The sequence below is a fragment of the Ooceraea biroi genome, chromosome 1, assembly GCF_003672135.1.
Source record: "Ooceraea biroi isolate clonal line C1 chromosome 1, Obir_v5.4, whole genome shotgun sequence".
NCBI classification, from domain to species: Eukaryota; Metazoa; Arthropoda; class Insecta; order Hymenoptera; family Formicidae; genus Ooceraea; species Ooceraea biroi.
In genome coordinates this window covers 5088835-5110050 of record NC_039506.1, presented here as the reverse complement: position 1 = coordinate 5110050, position 21216 = coordinate 5088835, and the positions used below count along the sequence as shown (strand labels likewise).

At 39.1% G+C, this 21216-nt stretch overlaps 1 protein-coding gene across 6 annotated transcripts; it reads left to right on the top strand.

Annotated features, from left to right (window-relative positions):
• Positions 1-173: 173 nt before the first annotated feature.
• LOC105277893 (anoctamin-8) lies at positions 174-20746 on the top strand. Of its 6 annotated transcripts, none has more exons than XM_011336603.3 (18): positions 174-607; positions 7619-7704; positions 10000-10160; positions 10287-10563; positions 10923-11111; positions 11278-11463; positions 11711-11863; positions 12038-12173; positions 12621-12676; positions 13598-13672; positions 13771-14091; positions 14576-14590; positions 14743-14760; positions 15863-16060; positions 16391-16682; positions 17133-17444; positions 17727-17997; positions 18239-20746. In XM_011336603.3, the coding sequence occupies exons 1-18, from the start codon at positions 346-348 to the stop codon at positions 18702-18704; spliced, it is 3474 nt and encodes a 1157-aa protein (XP_011334905.1). In that variant the 5' UTR covers positions 174-345; the 3' UTR covers positions 18705-20746. The 6 variants fall into 6 exon arrangements, with proteins under 6 accessions (XP_011334905.1, XP_011334901.1, XP_011334900.1 ...); XM_011336599.3 differs by having other exon boundaries at positions 267-607; positions 17157-17444; XM_011336598.3 differs by having other exon boundaries at positions 267-607; positions 17154-17444.
• Positions 20747-21216: the final 470 nt, after the last annotated feature.

Genomic DNA, 21216 nt, shown 5'->3' with positions numbered 1-21216 from the left:
TCCGCGTGGTACAACCCCGCTCGTGCAGATGGTGCCACGTCATGAAGGGGTGGCACTCCGTCGGCGGCGGAAAGACGGTGGGGGTTGAACAGAGGGGTTACGGCCGATATATCGTCGTCGTACGAGTGGAGGGCTAGGTGGCATGGGAGCTACGTAAGCGGCGGAGGGTGAGGTAGTGGTGATACCGCGGGGAGCGCGAGGGGTGGCGAGGCGAGGGTGCACGAGAGTGAGGTGAAGAGAGAGAGGGAGGTCGCGAACGGCGTAGCGCGAGGAGTCACAGTCCAGTTGAGGCGCAAGGGTCCTCCGGCTAGAAGGACTACGGTCCCTGGCAGTCACAGGCACATTATGCCAGGCGGCGAGGGGTCCCCGATCAATCTCCTCGACCACCACCACCATCAGCAGCACCGTCGATCGTCGACCGCCACCGCCGCCGCCGCCGCCACGTCCACGTCCACGACGGACGAGTGCGCGAACGGCGACGATGTCAGGACCGCGGCATCGACGACCACTGGCGCGACCTTCAGCAGCACGATGGCGAGCGCCCTGGCGGGCGACGGTCTCCGGCGCAGAAAGGTCATACACGCGGCCAAGGAGACTCTTGACAAGGGTGAGTCAGAGCACCCCTTTCCTCAGCGCTCTTTTTGCGCGGTACCATCGTGTTCCGAGCCGCCGTTACGAAACCTCGCGCAACCGCTCGTCGATGCGGGCACCAAATCCGACCGAGTGCCCTACCGACCCTGGGGTTGATATCGGAATCGATCCTCCTTCCCCAACGTGATGCCGCCTGCCGTCCGATAAGGCGGAACGCTCCCCGATGTGCCTTCTTTCTCCTGACTTCGTCTGATAAAAGGGACAACGATTCGACGTGTGTTAATACCAATTGAATCTGTTATTCTTCTCTCGATAATCAATTTGCGTCATGCCACCTCTGGTATCACGATCAGTGACCGAAAGATGGACACATACACGTACACGCCGCAGGATGCTGGTTTAGTCTTTACGGATCGAATCCCTTGCCGCGGTGGTTCCTTCTCTCAATTTCTTCTAACAAAGCATTCGATCGTTTCTGGAACAAATAAATTTTCAAGAGTTTTTACGTGTTCTATTTCCTATTATAAAAATTTTTATGTATTCTATGCACTCGCATTAACATTCATCATGCATATTCTTAATTTGCACTGGCCGTTTTGAATTATTACGTTAAACATACACAAACGTGTATCGATAAATTCATGCGGTTACTCTCGCGTTTGCGAATTAATAACGCTCTCGTGGGTACATCTAGTTTGCTGGAGTTGTATTGATGCATCTACGAACATGTTGAGTCTCATAAATAATACATGAAAAGGAGTTCGATGGATTCGTGCGGTTTTTGACAGCACAATGAAACCACATCATGTTTGATCCACATTGACAAATATCTCTGAAAAAGAGGCATGTTTTATGTCATCTTAATCCTTTTGAGAATGTCGATGCTTTCAGACCGCCATGTTGCGGTTTGTAATTATCGCTATTTGCGATGACGCCGTTAATGTTGCTTACGAATGTACATATATAAATCGTGTTAATTAATATTCAACAATGTTAACATTAATAGTACATATAAATATACAAATATTATGTCTATCGTGCTAACAAATAATGAGAAATAAAATATAACATTATAAATAACAAAATATTTTAATGAAAAGTAACAAATGAAAAAATATATCTTTTGTTGCAACGGAAGTTCCTCGTAATGCTCCTCGTAAGGATCCTAATAAGTTACATTTTATATATTATATATAAAAATACACCTTTGTTGGAAATAACTGCAGTCCACGCCATACTGCGGTTTTATGCTGCCGAATCTCAACGCTTCTCCTACACTTTACCAGTATTAACGTTGTCGGCGCACTTTATGCGCGCATACGAGTTACGTAAGAATACCTCGCACGTGGACCGAATACATTATGTACAGTCAAAACGGAGGAGAGAGATGTAACAAAGTATACATATGTATGTACATACTTTTTGTATAATTATTATAAACTTATAACTCCTACATTAACTCTACGAATAATTCTATAAATAACTTTTACATTAACTCTGCCAATAATTCCAATGAGTAAAAAATTCTCTGCAAAAATATTATCCGTTTTATAGAATACTTGACCCAATACATTTGGAGACATTTGCGTGACATCATTTTTAGACATGCCAAAATTAAAATAACAAATTTGGTGATAATATAATTTTACAATAAAATTAAAATCAGTTCGTTTCTAGCAAACATGTGGATGTAACGTTTATCGCGTCCAAAGTACGGTATTCCAAAAATATCTTATTGATCAACCAGATTTAATTAGCACGAAGTGCGAAAGTAACATCGAACTTTAGCCGTGAGTACATTGAAAACGTTATCCGGAATTAAACTAGTGGTTTACAATTTGTCTAATGTAATAAAAAGACAGAAATATATCCTGTATGATCGGGTATTATATATTTTCCGCATTTTCTTTTACTTCCCAAATTATTTAGTTTCGATATGTGAAATTTTGCTTTGATTAATTCAGCAACATTCTCCGAGTTGTCGGATTTTGTGCACGTTAAAAGGGAACAACTTTCGACTGCCAAAGTTAGAAAGGCTTAGAGGATCACCAATGCTCTTAGAACGTGCGGCTCTTCGAAGGTATAAAGCGAAGAGGGACGCTTAGCGTTTGTTAATGTCGGTCTCAATCATGCTGCTCGAATACGGCTACTCGACCTGTTTTTGTGTCACATCACAATTGCGCATTGAACCGAATGATGTGGCACACTGTGCATTACCTATATCGTGCATTATCCACTGATTGCTGGCGACTTAGAGCAACGTTTATATTGAAGACAAAGAGTCGATGGTTGCTGTTTCTGGAATGTGCTGCTCGAATTGCTAACCGCAATACAATAAAATTGTTTAAATTTAATGTCAGGCCAGATTGCTCCTCTTGCAGTGCGCTTTCCTTTATCTTTGTATTAACCAACAAATTATATATCAACTTTATTTGCATATACAGGGTGTCCCGGGTTTTAACCGACAAACTTCGGGAGCATATTCTACTAGTGGAAATAAGAAAAAATTCTTATATCGAGTTTGCTTAGAAATGCTTTATTACAAAGTTATAAACCAATATTGAAAAGAAATATGAGATAAGTAATAACGGAACATAGTGTAGAATTTGGAAGGTCGAAGATGCTTATGTTACGTGTATTCACATGTATTCATGTTCACTATGTTGAAACGATTCGGTATGATTGTTACTTTCACAACAGTAGCTGTTAGATTTCAATCGTCGTGTCAACTAGCAATTACTATCAGAATGCCAAAAGTGTTTTCAAATGAGGAATACACTGATATTCATTTCGTGTACGGATTCTGTGACGGAAATGCACGAGCTGCCGTACGAGAGTATCAACGTAGATTTCCTAACAGGAGAGTACCAGATAGATTTAAAGCAACGAATTACTAATTCAGTTACTGAGATGCAACAAAATTTTCAGGAATGTCGTACTGTAACAAATTCTGTACTACGTCGATGTCTAGCTTGTATCGATGTGCAAGGACAACATTTTGAAATGCGTCACTAAATCATTGCGTAGATAATTTTTATTTTTGTGAAAAAATCCGTTGTTACGTATCTCATATTTCTTTTCAATATTGGTTTATAACTTTGTAATAAAGCATTTCTAAGCAAACTCGATATAAGAATTTTTTCTTATTTCCACTAGTAGAATATGCTCCCGCAGTTTGTCGGTTAAAACCCGGGACACCCTGTATAGGGAAAGAAAGAAAAAATGCCTGTAAAAATTATTTTACTTTACTTGTTCTAAAAACTGCATCTATTTACTACGACTATTTTCTACTGTAACTATTTTTAAACAGTTTTTTCCAAGAAAGTGCACCCTGAAAAAGTTTCTCTTTTATAACGTCGATGCATTGCCAAGTTATTCGATGTCCAATGTCATTGGACTGCAAAGTGTAGACAAAGTTCTCGTGTATCGACCTCATTCCGTGTATACCAAGTCAGTGAAGCATTACTATTCCGTAAAAAACAGATTCTCTTGTGATGCAAAGCTGTTCGTATACAATCATCGAGAATGAAGAATTGCGCCAGGAACTTATAATTGTGCTCCTGTGCGAATTACATCACAACCTCATTACGTAAAAGTTATATTAAAAATATTGAATTCATCAGTGAGATAATGCAAGTTTAAAAACAATATAAATAAAATTATAAATATTATGAAATTATAAATATAAATAAAATTCGTCTCAATTCATGTTATCATCTTAGAGTTGTAACGCGACGAAAGACGTTTGCGTTAACATCTTTCTCGGGTAAAGAAAAGTGTACAGCTCATAAACGGAGAACGAGAAAGATCTAACGATTTCATGCTGCTGTAGTGGACAGCATGGGCGTCCGCAGGGGGGGGGGCAAGACCGGGCATTTGCCCCCTTCTGGAATCAGCAAACAATTTATTTTTCCTTGAAATAAAGAAAAAAGATTGCAGATTATCGCCGCAACGCACGTTTATAGCATGTCGACCGAGAAGCATAAATCTATTAGTCAATTTAAAAAGCATTTCGGAACAATATTAGAACAATATATTGCTTGAAATTTCTGAAGGGTCCACTAGTGGTAAGCAAAAAGCTCATTGTTTATACTGTTCCGCAATTAGACCGACATTTCTATTATGCCTATTTATAATATCAAAATATTCCGAAATACTAGAACCAAGTTCTGTACTATTACAAAATAAACAAATAAATTTGCTCGAATGTCAAAATCATATAAAACGTTTAATCTCTATTCTTCATGAAAAACGGGATAAATTTGACAATATTTTCACAGAATACGAGAAATTTAGCTGCTCGATTGGTGTTGAGATTAAAGTACCACGAATTGTATTAAAACAAACTAAAAGAGCGAACTATTTCACAGAGGATCCCAAAGAATACTATAAACTAAGCTTGTTTTTACCATATATAGATTCGCTTATAAATTTTTTAAGCATTAGATTTTCTGAAGAAAATTCCAGTATTTTTAATCTTTTCCATTAATTCCATTAAATTATAAGTATTTTAATTCTGGAAGTAACATTTTAAATCATGCCCCCCCCCCCTGGAAAAAATCCTACGGACGCCTATGGTGGACAGACGCCATAAGCTGTGGAGAAATGTTCGATATATCGTAAGACATTGAGGCAACACGGATATTGTTTTGTTACATAAACAGGAAGTCACTGTATTCAATGTGCGATCAAACAATCCATGGATGAAAGATATGTACGATAGCTCCAAGATACTTCTTGTTTCTTCGTAACTAAATTTTAAATTACAATTTTATTAAAGTAAAGTCCGCGCTTCTCGATATCATCGCGTTCACGTTCTTGCAACTTGCTTCGTGAAAGTATCGAGGGTTCCATTGGCCTAAAAAGTAGCCAAGAAGTAAATAAGTATCTCGATGTTTGTGCAATGGAACGATCCATTCTATCAATTTAATCAGGAAATTCGCAAACGAAGGTAAATGCGCAGAATGTATTGCATTGTACCTGCACTGGTGATCTACATTTTTAAACGCATGCACATGTCTCTGTGTCAAGGAGAACGTTTTACCAGGGTAACTCGTGATGGGCGCATTGATGGTGTTAAAGGACGTCCGACCGGAAACGCGCGATTTCACGTGCGGGGCGATCGTACCCGTAATTTCCGCGTTTTGTGCTGCAGCGTCCGATGTAGATAGCGTGCACCCCCGGCTACTCCGCGCGCGCGAGGGAGAAATATATAGGTATACGTCTACATATATATATACATATATATATACGCGAAGCTGTGACGTAAGAGGATTCTCGCTCCCGTCTCATCCCACCACCGAAAATGAGATGCGGTGGTAGCATTTCAGCGACGGTTCATCCGAAGGGATTCGGAATGGGGACCTTCCGAGGCAGCTTAACCACGGCGTATATTCTAGATCTCGGAGGTGCGAATTTCTGACCCGATGGCTCTCGCCAGTTATTAATTATCCAAATAGTTTCGCGCGAGCGCACATAGCTACAGTACATCGTACTTGTACTTGTAACAATCGCGAAAGTCCAGCAAACCAACAATATCCATTAGCTACATTTTTCATGCTAGTCTTTCTCGTTATAACGGTACTTCGTAACGAACCCAATGATGATTAAATTAATAATGAACTTAATTAATGTTCTCAGGAGTTTCCTCAAAATAATTGCTCGTATTTTATCCTCTCGAAGGGATTTTTAGCCGTTATAATACGTTCCCGTGTACGTGAAATTCATGGTCTTACCCTTTATAGGCTAGTGTAATTTATCGCCCTATTTTCTTTTACATGTGTTTGGAGAAAACGGTCGAGAGTTGATTCCTACAACGTCGATTAACTTTAACCGTAGTTTAATTGTTTCCCCCGCCCGTTTCCGCAAAAGCTAGAAGACAATCAAACTACGGCCAAAGTTAACTGACGTCAGAGGGAGCAGTCCTAAATGATATATTATTCTTATGTAACTCTTTCCGAATTACCAGAAAAATACATATAAAACTTCTTTACTTCATAAAATACATATAATACGTAATAAAATATAGATATATCATTTTCGTGATATCCATTTCATCAATTTTTCCCTAAATTGACCCATTAAATTTAAAGATATATATACGACTTTTTTTCTATCTTATACCTACTTTGCATATAAAATATTTATATCAATCACTATCCAACAATAACAATACATAATTTGTAAGTAAATATAAAAAAGAAAACACTAAGCTTATGATAAAATTGAACACACAAACTTGACATAATATACACGCGTCAGAAAGTCGCATGAAAGAAGGAAATTGATATCCCCGATTTTAATTAAAAATATGCGTGCGGCACTTTCCATCGTAACGATGAGAGATTTGTAAAATTTTTAGCTTTATGAAAAAACGTAAAGTAGCAAAAATAAAGTTATTCTATTTGGGGGAAAATTCTGTTTAATGTTGCAGAGTGCATACATTTACTTTCTCGTTAGTGAGGTCGAGGTTCAATCTTTGATAATTAGGAAATCGATTTTTAAAACTGATATGCGCCCACACCGACGACTTATGACAGTCTATATATAACGGAAATCACACGTGTCACGTCAATAAATGATTAGGAAAATTTAGTTTTGCAGAAGTTGCTCATAGTATAGGAGTTGTAAAGCTACCAACGAATGCAGGTGGATGAAGCATCCAAAATATAGCCGGATATGCGGGCACACGAATGTATATTCAGTATATTTCAAAAGAACTAAAAAAACTAGAAACTCCGGAGTTGTTCACCGAGAAAATAAATAAATATTTCAAAATAAAATAAAATCCAGGTCGCGCGCGCTACTACTGTAACTGATATAACTTTACTGAGATCATTTTTCAAGTCTACAAAAATAATTTTTGTTTTTTATTCGTGACAGCAGAAATACGGCAATTATTATTTTACTATTTCACGTATCTGTAACACAACTCAGTAAAATTATTTCAGAGATTTTAATGTAGGGTACATACAAGTCTAATACAAGTTAATAATCTCGATTGTTATGTAATTGTTTATTTTTGCAGCGTCCCGTCTTCTGAGACGAAAAATACCATGTACAGGCCATTTAATGACCCCCCGCCGCCTATGGATACAAAAGGTTCCTACTCAGGTACGTATTTGGAGCTTTCACAAGTATAATTAAACAGATTGAAAGTTAGTTTGGCGTTGTACAAAAATAAGATTGTTAAATATTCAGCTAACATTGTGTACGATCCTACAATCAGTAACCGACAGCAATTTATACTCTTCAATCGATACGTATCTCCGCAGCAGCAATGTGTAATTTTATAACTCTGCTTAAAATTGACGTAAATATATTATTAAAGAAACTGTTTTTAATCATTACTCAATGATTTGAATAAATATTATTTTACAATGTCAAAATCACTTTGCTGCGCAAGCTATTCTAATTTTCGTATAATTCATTTCAAATTCATCAAAGATTTCAAAACTTTACTCATACGAAAACTATTATGTTCAAATCAATTCTGCGTCAACGTCATGGAAGTTTCAGTGTGCATGCAATACTATTGCGCTTCATTTAAATATAAATTAATGTTATCGACTCGAAACAATATTAAAATACTGAAATATCAATTATATTTTATTTCGGTTATTTTACACAAGTTTAATGTACGAACAGTCTCTTGTATGTGTAATGAAAGACAATATTACTCTTCTCGTCTAATAACGCAACATCGCTCGGATAATATATCGGTCTATTTTTACACTCGATTGCCGTAGTCGCAGCTATAACGACAGTTCTGTGTGCTGCCATTAGCGATGGCAAGATACTCAAGTATCTCCATTTCCTCCCCTTGACCGTCACTATCCATTTCCATTGCGGTATATAGTCTGGTCCAATGATATAATCGTGAAATACCATAAAAATTCGATGGGAGAAAGACGGGCACTAATAATAAAAATACGAGCTCTGAGTTCTATTTTACACAAACAAACGCAAACAAGAAGATCTACTTCGAATCGATTCTCTGAACCGAATGCTCTTTATAAATGTGAGCAACAGTCATTAAAGAACATTGTTCCATGAAACGTTATCGACCCTACACATTAAGTTATTAGTGGGCACCGAAGAAGTTTGCGTGACTACGATGTTTGCTCACAAAGCTACATAGTTGATTTGGCGTACTATTCTATGTACATCTTCTACATCCTGTCCTGAATTGCGGATACGTTCCTTATCATCTTAACATAACACATTTATACGTGAAATAATGAACAAATGAAAACTTATATATTGAAATTATATATCTCATGAAATATAATAATAATATTTTTATAATAATTGTAAAAAGCTTTATACTAATTGTAAAAAATAGAATATGTTCAATATCGTACAATCTCAATATTTATATTATATGTCCAACACATAAAAATTATTTTCAATAAGAAAAAAAGCATGATTCTTATTTTAAATATTATAATGAATCAAAATTTTTTAACGTTTTACTAACTTTGCAAGGTTAATACGATCTCGAAGGATATAAAACGATATTAATTTGTAAAAATTTCGATATTGCAATACTAATTCTTCTTAAATTAGATAGTTAGTATAAAAAACTCATAATCATATTTTTGTTGCAAAATAACTTGCCCAGCAAATTATCTTTCGCGCTTATCATGAAACATCTTCTGTGTAAATAATGTATCGTTTACATAATCCATTTTCCTGTCTTCTAAAATAGGGCGTCGGCGTATACCTAATGACAATTTTAGCGTGGCGAAGCACCGATTATGAAATTCTTTATCGCGTATCCATCAGGCATGGGCCTACTTATCGCGTACGAAAACATAATCGTGTGCTTAGTTTGTATTATTAAGTAGCAGTCCCACTATATCGATTTCATATAACGTAGTCGTGTATATATGTGCGAAGTGTGTGAGGCGTTCCACTTTCCGACGTACCCAATTTCTCATACATGAAAACGTATAAACGATTTACTATGCGAAGAGTTTGATTGATAGCACGTGCAGAACTACTTTTCTTCTTTCTGACTGTAGTGTCAATTTTCCTGACAAATTTCTGACAGTTCCCATGCTTAATCTTAGCGCGCAAATCAGCATTGGCCAACATCCAAATAGTCGCTTGCTTTGCCAATTCACGTAAACGATACCTCGATAATTCGGTTGACCTAGTAATACATATAACTACTTGGCTACGCCGTTAAACTTGCGAATACTTTATCGTTTCTCCGAAACGTCATTAATATTTTCCTAAGACGAAGTCTAAACTTGAACTATTTCTTAAAAAGCGCTGTATATTTCCATAAAATCTCGCGCTAACTCTTTTCAATTAATTATATGCATTTTGGATCATTAATTTTCTCTCAAACATCTACTACATATACGAAGAAGTTCAACAATGACGTTCGATTTTCTTCAGGAATGCGACGTAGTCATGATGTTCCCCAGCGGGGCGAACGACGAGACCCTGATGTGGCTCCTAGGACGGCTTCGGGCTGGAACCCCGGGGCTGATAGTTCACGTGCGACATCACACTTCGTCGGACAGTTACGGGTTTTACATTACGGCACCATTTGGCGTGTAAGTGTCTTCCGACATCTGCAGCAGAGTCCACGATCGCGCAAACTTCGATGAAAGCGCGACAACTCGCGCATCAACGATTGTCTAGAGCAACTGTGTAGCTCGTAATTCGATTTCGCTTCGCAGTTTGCTCAAAGCTGCCGAGGAAGTGCATCTACCCAAGGCTCTGCGACAGGAATTAGGCGGCGGACTCAAGGAGTTCGTCGGTTCCGAAGCGAATTGCTTCGAAGGGTGCGACGACGAGATCCGATTCTTCACCACCCAGGAAAAGCAATCCCTGGTTTTGCACCTGCTTCACACCTTGAGGGCTGGCCCCCACGATCTTCACAGTCTGCCTGGTCTTAAGTTAGTCGAGGGTCAGGCAATCGTTCCAAAGTGCATTTCGTCCGGTATTATTTCTCAGGTGCGATATACTATACATATACTATACATATGTACAGAAGTCGCAGAGAACGCGAGAATACGCGCGCGCGTTTTTAAATTTTTACAAGTCCAGCATCTTTACGAGAGAGTTACGAAAGGTCTAGGTCATCCTACACGAAAGCGATGTTTCTCATAAAATAGCTGAATTTACAAAAATTCTCAGCAACATGTACAAACTATGTATAAAAGATTCAAGGAGACACGAGAACGAGGCATGTAATCGATATACATATATAGAAATTTTACATGCCTCGTTCGTGCTTCCTTGAATCTTTCCACGTCGCGAGAGAGAGAGAGAAAGAGAGAGGAGACATCGTGATACGGTTTTGTTGCCGTCAGGTCTTCCCTCTTCATGAATTACCTGCGTTAGAGAAACTGCAACGGACTTGGGTTCGCGCATTTCTCAGCCCTCAGCCCTTGGACGACATTTGTAAATATTTCGGAGTGAAAATCACCATGTACTTCGCCTGGCTCGGTCACTACACCACCGCTTTGATCGTTCCAGCTGCAGTGGGTGCCATATACTGGGTACGTTTCATTCTTTAATCAGAATACGCAGGGAACAATTTATTTAATCAGTTTTTATTTAATGAACACAACAACTTAACGAATGATAAATCTGAGCATAGAATAAATGGCTCTCAGCTCTGAAAGATGAACATTTAGTAATTGTGGGATCCTGGTATCTCTTCAGGTCGGCATCATCGGCAGGAACCAAGCGGTGGAAGACGTGGCGTATGTTCTGTTTTCGGTGTTCAACGTGATATGGGCTACCGTATACTTGGAGACATGGAAAAGGAGGGGCGCGGAATTGGCGTACAGGTGGGGCACTTTGGATCAGAGGGACGATTTATTGGTCGAGCCTAGACCTCTGTTTACAGTAAGAACTTTTCGAACATCTTTAAGCCTTCGCACTCCAGTATCGGCATGGTAACGCCGTAGTGTGCTACTCCAGCGTCCACACCTGCACAGCGCTATGAGAATAGATAGCTTCCGCTACCCCTTATAACTGAGAGCATAGCGAGAATACTGCGAGAGAAGGGTTCCTTTGATAGAAATCAGAAATCTACTTGTCTGATCTGTCCGGAGCTGAATCGACTCAAACCGCGATTCTCTTGTGTCCTCAGGGAACTCTGGAAGTTTCACCGGTAACGGGTAGGCTGGAACCAACGTATCCCAGGTGGCGACGGAATATGTTTCGATACTTCGTGAGCGTGCCTATCATCGCAGTCTGTCTATTCTTCGTCTTCATCGTTATGATTCTTAGCTTACAAATACAGGTACGGTATCTCAAAGAATCAGTTTGCAGAATATGTCGCACACAGTTGTGAACTACATAGAGCACTCCGATTAATTATCAAGGAAAATAATTAGTGAGATAAAAAAATTGAAGAGAATGTGAAGCAGAACGTTAGCCTCTTTTCTTCAACTTGTTCTTTCACGCAAAATTACAGGACTGGTGGGACGCGCATCTTGAATCTGGGGGCTACGGATTTTGGCTTAGTTACGTGCCAAAGGTGTTGCTCGCGGTGGTTATTGCGTTGATGGATGAGGCGTACTTCAAGGTTGCGGTCTGGTTGAATGATTTGGGTATGTATTTCAATGATAATCGACTCCCTACACTCCACTCTGCCTCACCTCCTCTATCTCTTTCTCTCTTCCTCTCTCTCTTTCTCTCTCTCTATCTTTCTGATCTGATCATATCTCCGTGCAATTCAAAATATGAACAATCGCCATTTGCCGACTTTTCCGCATCGATTTGTGTATTCTACGATAGACTATGCACGTCTAGTTCAAGAGCATAGCATATACTTTCGACAATTTCCCGGCTTAGCTTCTTCTAGAGGATAATTGAAAAACTATGTAACGGAGACATTATACAGTTACATAAAATACTACTGAGCGAATGTTGTTCTGTTGTTTTGTGTGATTAAACTCGTGAGAGATACCATAGATACAGTTTTGTCCTCATTTATATCTTGGAGAGCGTTCATGATGCGGTAGATAGTATTTGTGATTTTTGTGTGTTGGACGCAGAAAACTATCGACTAGACACCGAGTACGAGAATCATCTGATCTACAAAGTGGCACTGGTAATAAGAAGAACTCTCCATTTTCAACGAATAGAATATCGGTGTTGTGCTTGACGTTGTATATACATATGTCCGCCTCTAATTAAATACAACTCAGATAATACTAGGTTGGTGTAAAAATTCCCACCATTTTTCTTACATTATTATAAAAGCACTCTTTTTCAACGTACATTATTAGCCGAATTAAAGAAAAAAATTATTTGTTTTAACAATTATCTGAATAATTCACGAAATCCATTACTAAATTATAATATAGTTTGCCTGAATCGGTTAGTTTAATCACAGATATCAAAATTATATTTAATATTAAATAAATTTTGGTATTTTTATACTTGTATTCGACATTTCTAAATCGTACAGCTGGAGGAAAAAATGTTTTTCTTTGAATAAGATTATCTGCAATAAATTTTTAAGACAGTAACAAACAATAACAATTAAACCAATAAAAATTGAAAATACTGTTCACAGAAAGCTTAAATTAACGTAAAAATCATTGTAAAAGTTTTCGTAAATAGGAATAAACACAATTTCGATTTCACTTCTGTAACTTGATGTGATAATGTGCGATCCAGGCAAGCATGTGTAGTGTAGATGAAAATTAATAACTAATGTTCCGCTAACTAGGAAACAACTTCAATGAGGTTTAATTGCTTGTACTTTTAGAGGTGGACGTTAAAAGAAAGTACAGTATAAATTTTGGAGCTTTTTGTTTTTAACGCAGAAGTGCCTGCTCTGGCTGTCTCTGTCGCTGCATGAACATTCTATTCGCAGAAGAAACACTATTGTGCTTATGCTTAATGAGTTTATGTCATAGATCTTCGTAATTGCGTAATCGTTTTTATGTGCATTCCATAACATACGCTGTATGTTAACCGCCGTTGTGGCCTCCTAATAATCTACAATAGCCCTCCCATATTTTAGTTTCAGTTTGTGAACTCCTTCCTATCGCTGTTTTACATCGCCTTCTATCTTCAAGATCACGAGAGACTCAAGGAGGTGAGAGTTCCTGTTACTTTTCTCGCAAATTGTCACAAATGTGGGAATGAGACGAGGGTTAATGCGTGACCAACGTTATTTGCACCTTTCCATTCCAGCAATTGGCGGCTTTGCTCATAGCTCGACAAGTGATTGGCAACCTGAAGGAATCCGCGGTGCCGTATCTAATCGAACAATTGCGGCTGGCGCGGTTGAGCTTCGAGCTGTTCGGCGCCCTGAGTCCCAGCGAGGCGAGGCCACCCCCGGGTCAGGAGAGCGATGAAGCGCAAGCTGGTAAGGACAACGAGGAGAAGGAGGATCAGCGGGCAGACAGCGGCAAATCGAAGCAACCGCGCAACGTCAGCCAAGCAGAACTTGAGAGTTCCCTCTACAGAGTAGGGCATCCCACTAATTCTCTACTTAGTGACGTTACGTTCAAGGTTTGGTCTAGATTTAGCCAATCGTGTTTTTGTTTCTGTCGGTGCACTCCGCCACACACGCAATATCGATGTCGATGCACTCGCAATTGGACGTGATGAATACGTACTATGTATGTATAAGAATAAAGAACTGTCGATGTGCATCTTTCCATCCAGCCGTCAACGGCATGTTTAATGGATGCGCCAACCACTCCCTTCGGCATTTCTCTCCTTCAGTCAGTTTCGAGGGCTCCATACGACGACGCTGCGAGTGAATCGAACACTTCACATCACAGATCGAGCCATTATCTCACCCTTGGAGTCTTCTCCGTTCGTTCCATCGGATTGCACCCTGCGCACTGTATTGCATGACGGCTGAGCCCAAGTACTATATGTACATAGCGCTAACGTGTATGTCTCGTGCTGTGTTCGTTGGTCGTTTCTTTTTGCAGAATTTTAATGATTTCTTTTCCGGTTTTACACCCATTCCATCGACGACGTGCAGGTATCGACCACAAAGGTAATGTCCATTCATATTCATCCTATCGTTCAATATCAATCCTTTCCGTCACGAACAATCGCGATTTGTCTCACATAATATATACTGCATTAATTCCGATTAATTTTCAATTTTTAATTTTCAATTTGCGTCCGAGATGCACGCCAATGTAGGAATGTATAACGATCAAGGTATTACTGCAACTTTAGATAATCTTACTGCTCTTGTCTTGTTCTGATAATCTTATCAAATCTTACTGTTTAATTTATTGATCCTATTAGTCTCATATCCATGTATGCACCCATAATAATTAAAAATAGATTTCGTTATTTCCCATTGTTAAAAAAAAGATATTTAAATTTAGCTGTGCATAACGTGTAACAGGAATCTTTGCGAACACGACGAGTTACGTAAAGTGACCGAAAGGGATGAACAGAATCTCATGGCTTATCATGCAGAATCCGCCCTCGTGTTTGCAATTTGCGTTCCGCTGAGTTTGATTTCCTTTTATGCACGCCCAGTCAGAAATGACTCGTCGATCGACGTCGAAACGATGTCAAATCGAAATTGATTTGACGGTTTCGACGTCGATCGACGAATTATTTCTGACTGGGCGATTTATGTACAAGATACAATACGTAATCTAGTGTTTCAATTATCTGATGACACAAATAAGCACTAAATATGCATACAATTTTGTTAATATTATGTTGTACACATATATGATCGGACATTCTTATCATTGATAATAACAGAACACAAATATCTGTTATTTATCTCACTTTAAATATGGTCACATTAAAGTTTAAAATTTTCTTCGCGTAATTTACTTCTTCATATGTACATGCAGTAAACGGAATTGGCAAATCGTGATTTCCGATATTGAATTAATGCATATAATATCGCACATACGCTGTATTATATGACTAAAGGTTTTACTGGAAGCCTTTTACATACAAATATATAAAAACAAATTCGATATTTACATTAAGTAGGGGAGAAATATTTGATTATCTCTTTTATTTATAGTGGAATATCAAATATTAAATATGACAAAATTACGTATATGTATAATATCAATATATAAAATATTTGAACAAGTTTTGTAGGATTAACATAGTCAGATATTATCAATAAGATAATTATCAATAAAATAACACATTTCTTAATCAAATTTTTATCAAGTTCAATTATTAACCTAAGAAGAGAAATAATACAAGATAAAATAATTACAATAAATTAAAATGTATATTGTCCGTATATACTTAATGAATAATCATTTTCGATTTGCAGTATGACGGGGCATTTTCGGAACACTTGGAGATGCTGTCGCAACTGGGATATGTCTGTCTCTTCTCTTCAGCATTTCCGTTGGCAGCGATGGCAGCTTTACTTGGGAATCTGCTTGAGCTACGCGGTGACGCGTTCAAATTGTGTTTCGTGCTTCAACGACCTTTCGGGCGCAGGGTCTCGAATATCGGCACCTGGCAAGTAAGTGAAACGATGAAGAATCAATCTGTGAAAACTCATATATGTACGCGGACATAAATTCAGAAATATTTCACTAAAAATAATTTTTTTAAATTTATGTTAAGGGTTTGTACTTTGTATCCTATATTATAATCTTATTTAATTATATTTTCATATATCATAAAATAATTTTTATAATGTATGAGTAATTAAATTGTTTTTTACAGCAAATGTTCGAAAACTTAAGTAAAAACTTCTAGATATATGTTTTGCTAAATTCATGTATAACAGAAAACGCTCTAAATGAAATAATAAAAATTCATTTTTGTCTTTTTGCTGAAATTTTAATAGAACGCTATGGAGGCGATGGGTCTCGTCGCTATTTTAGTAAACTGCGCTCTGATCGGACTGAGTGGACAGGTGCAACGAATGTTTCCTGAGATGTCGGCGACGCAAACAATCTTGTTAATTGTAGTGCTAGAACATATAATGCTAGCAATACGATTCGTGATTATTTGCGCGATTCCCGACATACCACATTGGGTCGCCACGGAGATGGCTAAAGTAGAATTCTTGAGACGTGAAGCAGTCCGAAGATTGTCATCGACCCCGTCACCAGAACAACAGCCAACGACAGTGATAGGTACATAATTCATCTCCATATGGTGTCTCTCTATCTAGATAGAGATCTAGTCTGACAAACATAAAATTTTATTCTATATATGTGACTTTATCGTGAAAATCAATGTATTACATCCCGTGTTCTCGCCTTTCCCGTTCTAAAATCCTGATTCCAACTCATGAATGATCCGTTCTATCGCCGTGCAATGATCTTTAACGCTTTCGCTGTCATGAAGACCATCAATCATTATTTATCATTGCGATGTGTACCATGGGGTCATAGAAATCAGTGATAATTCATTTATAAAAAAATCTTTCCCTTCGTGTGCTCACGCATGCAATCGTTAATTTTACTTCGTTAGAGATTCTGCTGCAATGGCTAATTTTAGTTTGCATAATGGCAGCAAAAGCGTTGGCCGCTGTGCCCGTTACATCCTTCCTCCTACCAGCTATTAATTTCGCTCGAACTCAGGGAGATTCGTGGTGAGTCCAGCAGACGGTGAAAGCGACGAGCAGCGCTTGCTTTCCGAACGCACTGGTTACGCGACCACGTCCAGTCAAGCAGACACCCCGACTTTGGCCTCGACCACCCATACACCCAGTGGCCCAACGACACCTAGTGCCGCAGCGGTGCCGAGGATCGCGGAGACACCACCCATGGCCGTGACACCAGGCAGCGGCGGGAGCAGCAGCGAAACCAGCCCATTCCTACCCGAGAACAATCTCAATGTCACCCGAGATATCCGCAATTCGCCGAGATGTTCCATACCTGGTGGTGAACGAGGTTCGATTTCTTACGTGCATGACCTTGTAATTTCTATTTGTTCTGACTTTTTTCGAAATAGAAGTACGGAAATTAAGAAAAAAATTACCTACTTAAGTCTTGAAGAATACTACGAGATACTTTAGATTCCACGATAAAGAATATCGGAATTAATAGGTAATTTATAACAAGCGATACGACTGGAATCATTAAAAGTATTGAACCATGGAAAACTTGTTAGTGCGCCAGACTTTATCGATTTAAAAAAAAACAATTTCTTCATATTGACAAGAAATCTTTCAGTTGGAAGACGCTCGAAGGAGCGATTGGTCAACGAACCGGAAGCATCCGGTACCTCTGACCAGTACAGCCATCATCTGACAATTGGTCCACACGGCGGCGTGGACTGGGTACGTCGATTAGGTTTAGAGCCTGGTGGACGAAAATCCAGCGATTCCGAGATCACTGGTGCCAGTGCCGTGAGTGGACGAGAAGAGGAGCTGACGTTGCACAGATCGACCGATTGCATCGTCTCCAAAGAACTCGCTTCTTCCTCGGATAGCGATCTCCTCAGGTATAACGAAGGGAATTTCAATATACGTAATGTTATTTTTCTCTTTTAAAATGTGCTCTGATCACACGAAATATTCAGACAAGATGTTTGTTATCATGATAATTTTAAATACTATTTTTACCTCTATTTATTGACATAAATAATGTCTTCTCTAAAATTATATTTATCTTTTCATTCTTTACACACCTTATCCTTATGATTTAAACATACTACTGCCAACATACTAGTTTCACGCTTAAAGGTCAGCACCGCCGTGGACGGTGGCTAACAGGAACCAGAAGTTTCGTTTCTCGCCGGAAAAGGAGAAATGTCATCAACAGCCTCGAGAGACGCATCGAGAGGAACATCGCGAGTCGCGACAGCCGCATCTTCCCGAGAAGGAGAAGGATTCGAGCGGTCTATCAGACTCCAGCAAGACAATCTCAAGTCAGGAGGAGGAGAAACCATCGAAAGAAGAACGAGAGGCAAAGAAGACGCGCGTCAAGCAGAGCCTGATGAAACGGGCGCGCTCGGTGGCGATCTTCTCGCTGAAGCTGAAAGAACGTCGCGCCCGAGAGGCCGAGCTGAAGGCCAAGGAGGCGGAAAGGGAGGCGAGGTGGCAACAACCGCAGTCTTGTGTTGGTGGCGAGCTCTCATGCATACCCATAGAAAAGCTTATCTCAGTGGACGACATTGCGGCCATGGATATACGACGAATGAACCATTAGCCGCTTGACTTGTCTTACACTCACTTTCGTTTCCTCGCTACGTAGACAGCCGTTCGTACCGCGACATTTGATGCGCATCGATGATGACGGGATTACCGCGGGGAAACCGCGACGAAGAGATGATCCCATCGGCCATGAGTAGAAGCGCACGAGCGGACGAGAGAAGGCGCACAATTCATGAATCACCATGGAATCTCTTAGACGACGTTCCGTAGAAACTATTCCACATACCTACTTCTTAGGCTCTCACGGGACATCGAACCGCGGTTTCCGATTCAGTTCGGTTCCGGAACGGGGCGAACATGCAAACGGATTCGAAGGATTATACAGAAATTTTCAAATACAATTTTTATTATTTTTGGAGATGATTGGAAATAAAGCATGAAGCTTTAAATCTATTTTTCAAAAAGATTTTGCTAATCTGAAATAATTTCATGGACCGAGTAATCGCAGATTGCTCATCTTTCTGTTGAAGAATAAAACAAAATATTGTTAACAAAAATTTAACGAGACAATGTTACAAAACAGACGATACTATTAATCATTCAACAAACGCAACGCGAATGTGAGTTTTACTAACTTGGAGAGACTTCTATAAACATGTCTACAACATAATTATCACATACGCGAGTATGTGAGATCGAAATTGGACCAAATTAACACTCTCGTCCTTATGAATCTTCATCCGGATGACTTTAAGTCGCGCAATTCCGCAACCGAACACCCGATCGAACTTCAGTTTTCCTCCGATTCGATGCCCTGCCAAATGGCACGTTCTCCTAGCTTAGGTCGCTCGGCCGTCCTAGACCGTCGAGCTGTAAACGTTCCGTTCCGTCAGTATACTCTAACAGTAAGCCGAAATATTGAATTACTTCGGCTACTCCGTAACGTACGCGCGCGTACATTGGATTCCGGGTGACACGTATTCGCTAGGCGACGATCCGATCATCATGGAGAAAGAGAAGCGATAGGTTCCCACGAAGAAACGGAGTCGAGGAGAAGACGCGATCGCTCGCCGGGGGGGCGTTGGCACGTAAATCAACGAAGACGGGAAAAGGAACCTTGTTGTTGTTGCGATATAATAAGTTGTTAATTAATCTATAAAACTCTAGGCATTAATGGTTTAACGAATTTTTGCTAAATAGATCTCTATGAAAGCATATCACATCGACACAAGACATCCGAGTCACCACCGCCGCCTCCCAACTTCGTGTCCTCCGTTAAAAGATCGTCTCCCAGGAGCGGACACGTGGAGAAGCGCACACACGCGTGCAGGGATGAAGTTTGCGACCACGCGCGACACTATACTAACCGGCGATGAGACGAAGAGAGTCAAAACTAGAGCGCGTAGCGCGCGCACGCGAAGTCTTCGTCCAAAAACGAATAACCGGATATAGAGGCTGTTTTTGTATATAGCGAAAAATGTTATGCAGATTGTAAAATCGGTTTCCATGGCCTAGCCTCATGTCCCCGTCCGCGGCTGAATTTTAGCGCAAAATTGTTGAGTACCTTAAACAGAAAACATACACATGTACACGTATACGCGCACACAGAGACATACACAGAAATACAGAAATACATATTCCACATTTTATTACATTTACCAATATTGTTAGTGTTAGTTATTAACCATTAGATGCATTCACACGGAGCACAGCAGTTGAGCAAACCGATAATCGCGTTTCACGTAGCGTCCTTTCGGGAATTTGCGAGGCTCCAGTGCGGTTAGATGCGAAATTTGATAGATTAGCCGCTTTCGTAAAAGGCAGGTCGGAATAAATTCAGCCGGAAGCATCTCTGTTTGTTAGATGTTTTGTATAAAACAGGGGAATTGAGCCAATAAAAGGTATTCGACAAAAAATCGGTTGCAATCTGCTCCTTTAATGTTATACATATTTATTTATTTAATATATATATAGAGATAATGTAAAAATATTACAATGTATATTATATAATGCGGTTTACTATTGGTACATCTGATATTGACGAAAACGGAATGTACAATATATATGAACCAAATAAGAAGATTGTAATGCAATCTTTGTCATTCTGCTTTTTATTCTCTTTTTTTCTTTTCACACCATACACAGTCCATTGTTAAATTATGCTATCTTTCACAATATCACCGAATCTTGTCAAGTTTTATTATTATAAATTGTGTTAGACCTTATTGCAATATAAAAACAAAACAAAATTAAATTCTAAATAAAAAAAAGTATAATCAATTATTAATTAAATCCCTAAGATTATTTTTATTTCGTTATTAAAAAGATCTTTTTCCATTAATAACTTGCACTAAGATAAAACTACATTTAATCTAATGTTATATCTTATAATTTAAAATAACCTGCTTGTCTGACTTGTACAACTACTTATTTTTTAATCGAAATCAGTGGAGGAATCTTTTAGAACTAATATTTTAAAAGATAATGCGCTTTCTCGGAACGCCTATACCTTGGCAACCCGTCTAACTTGCTGGCCCCTACAGAATGATGACCCGTCACATTTATGC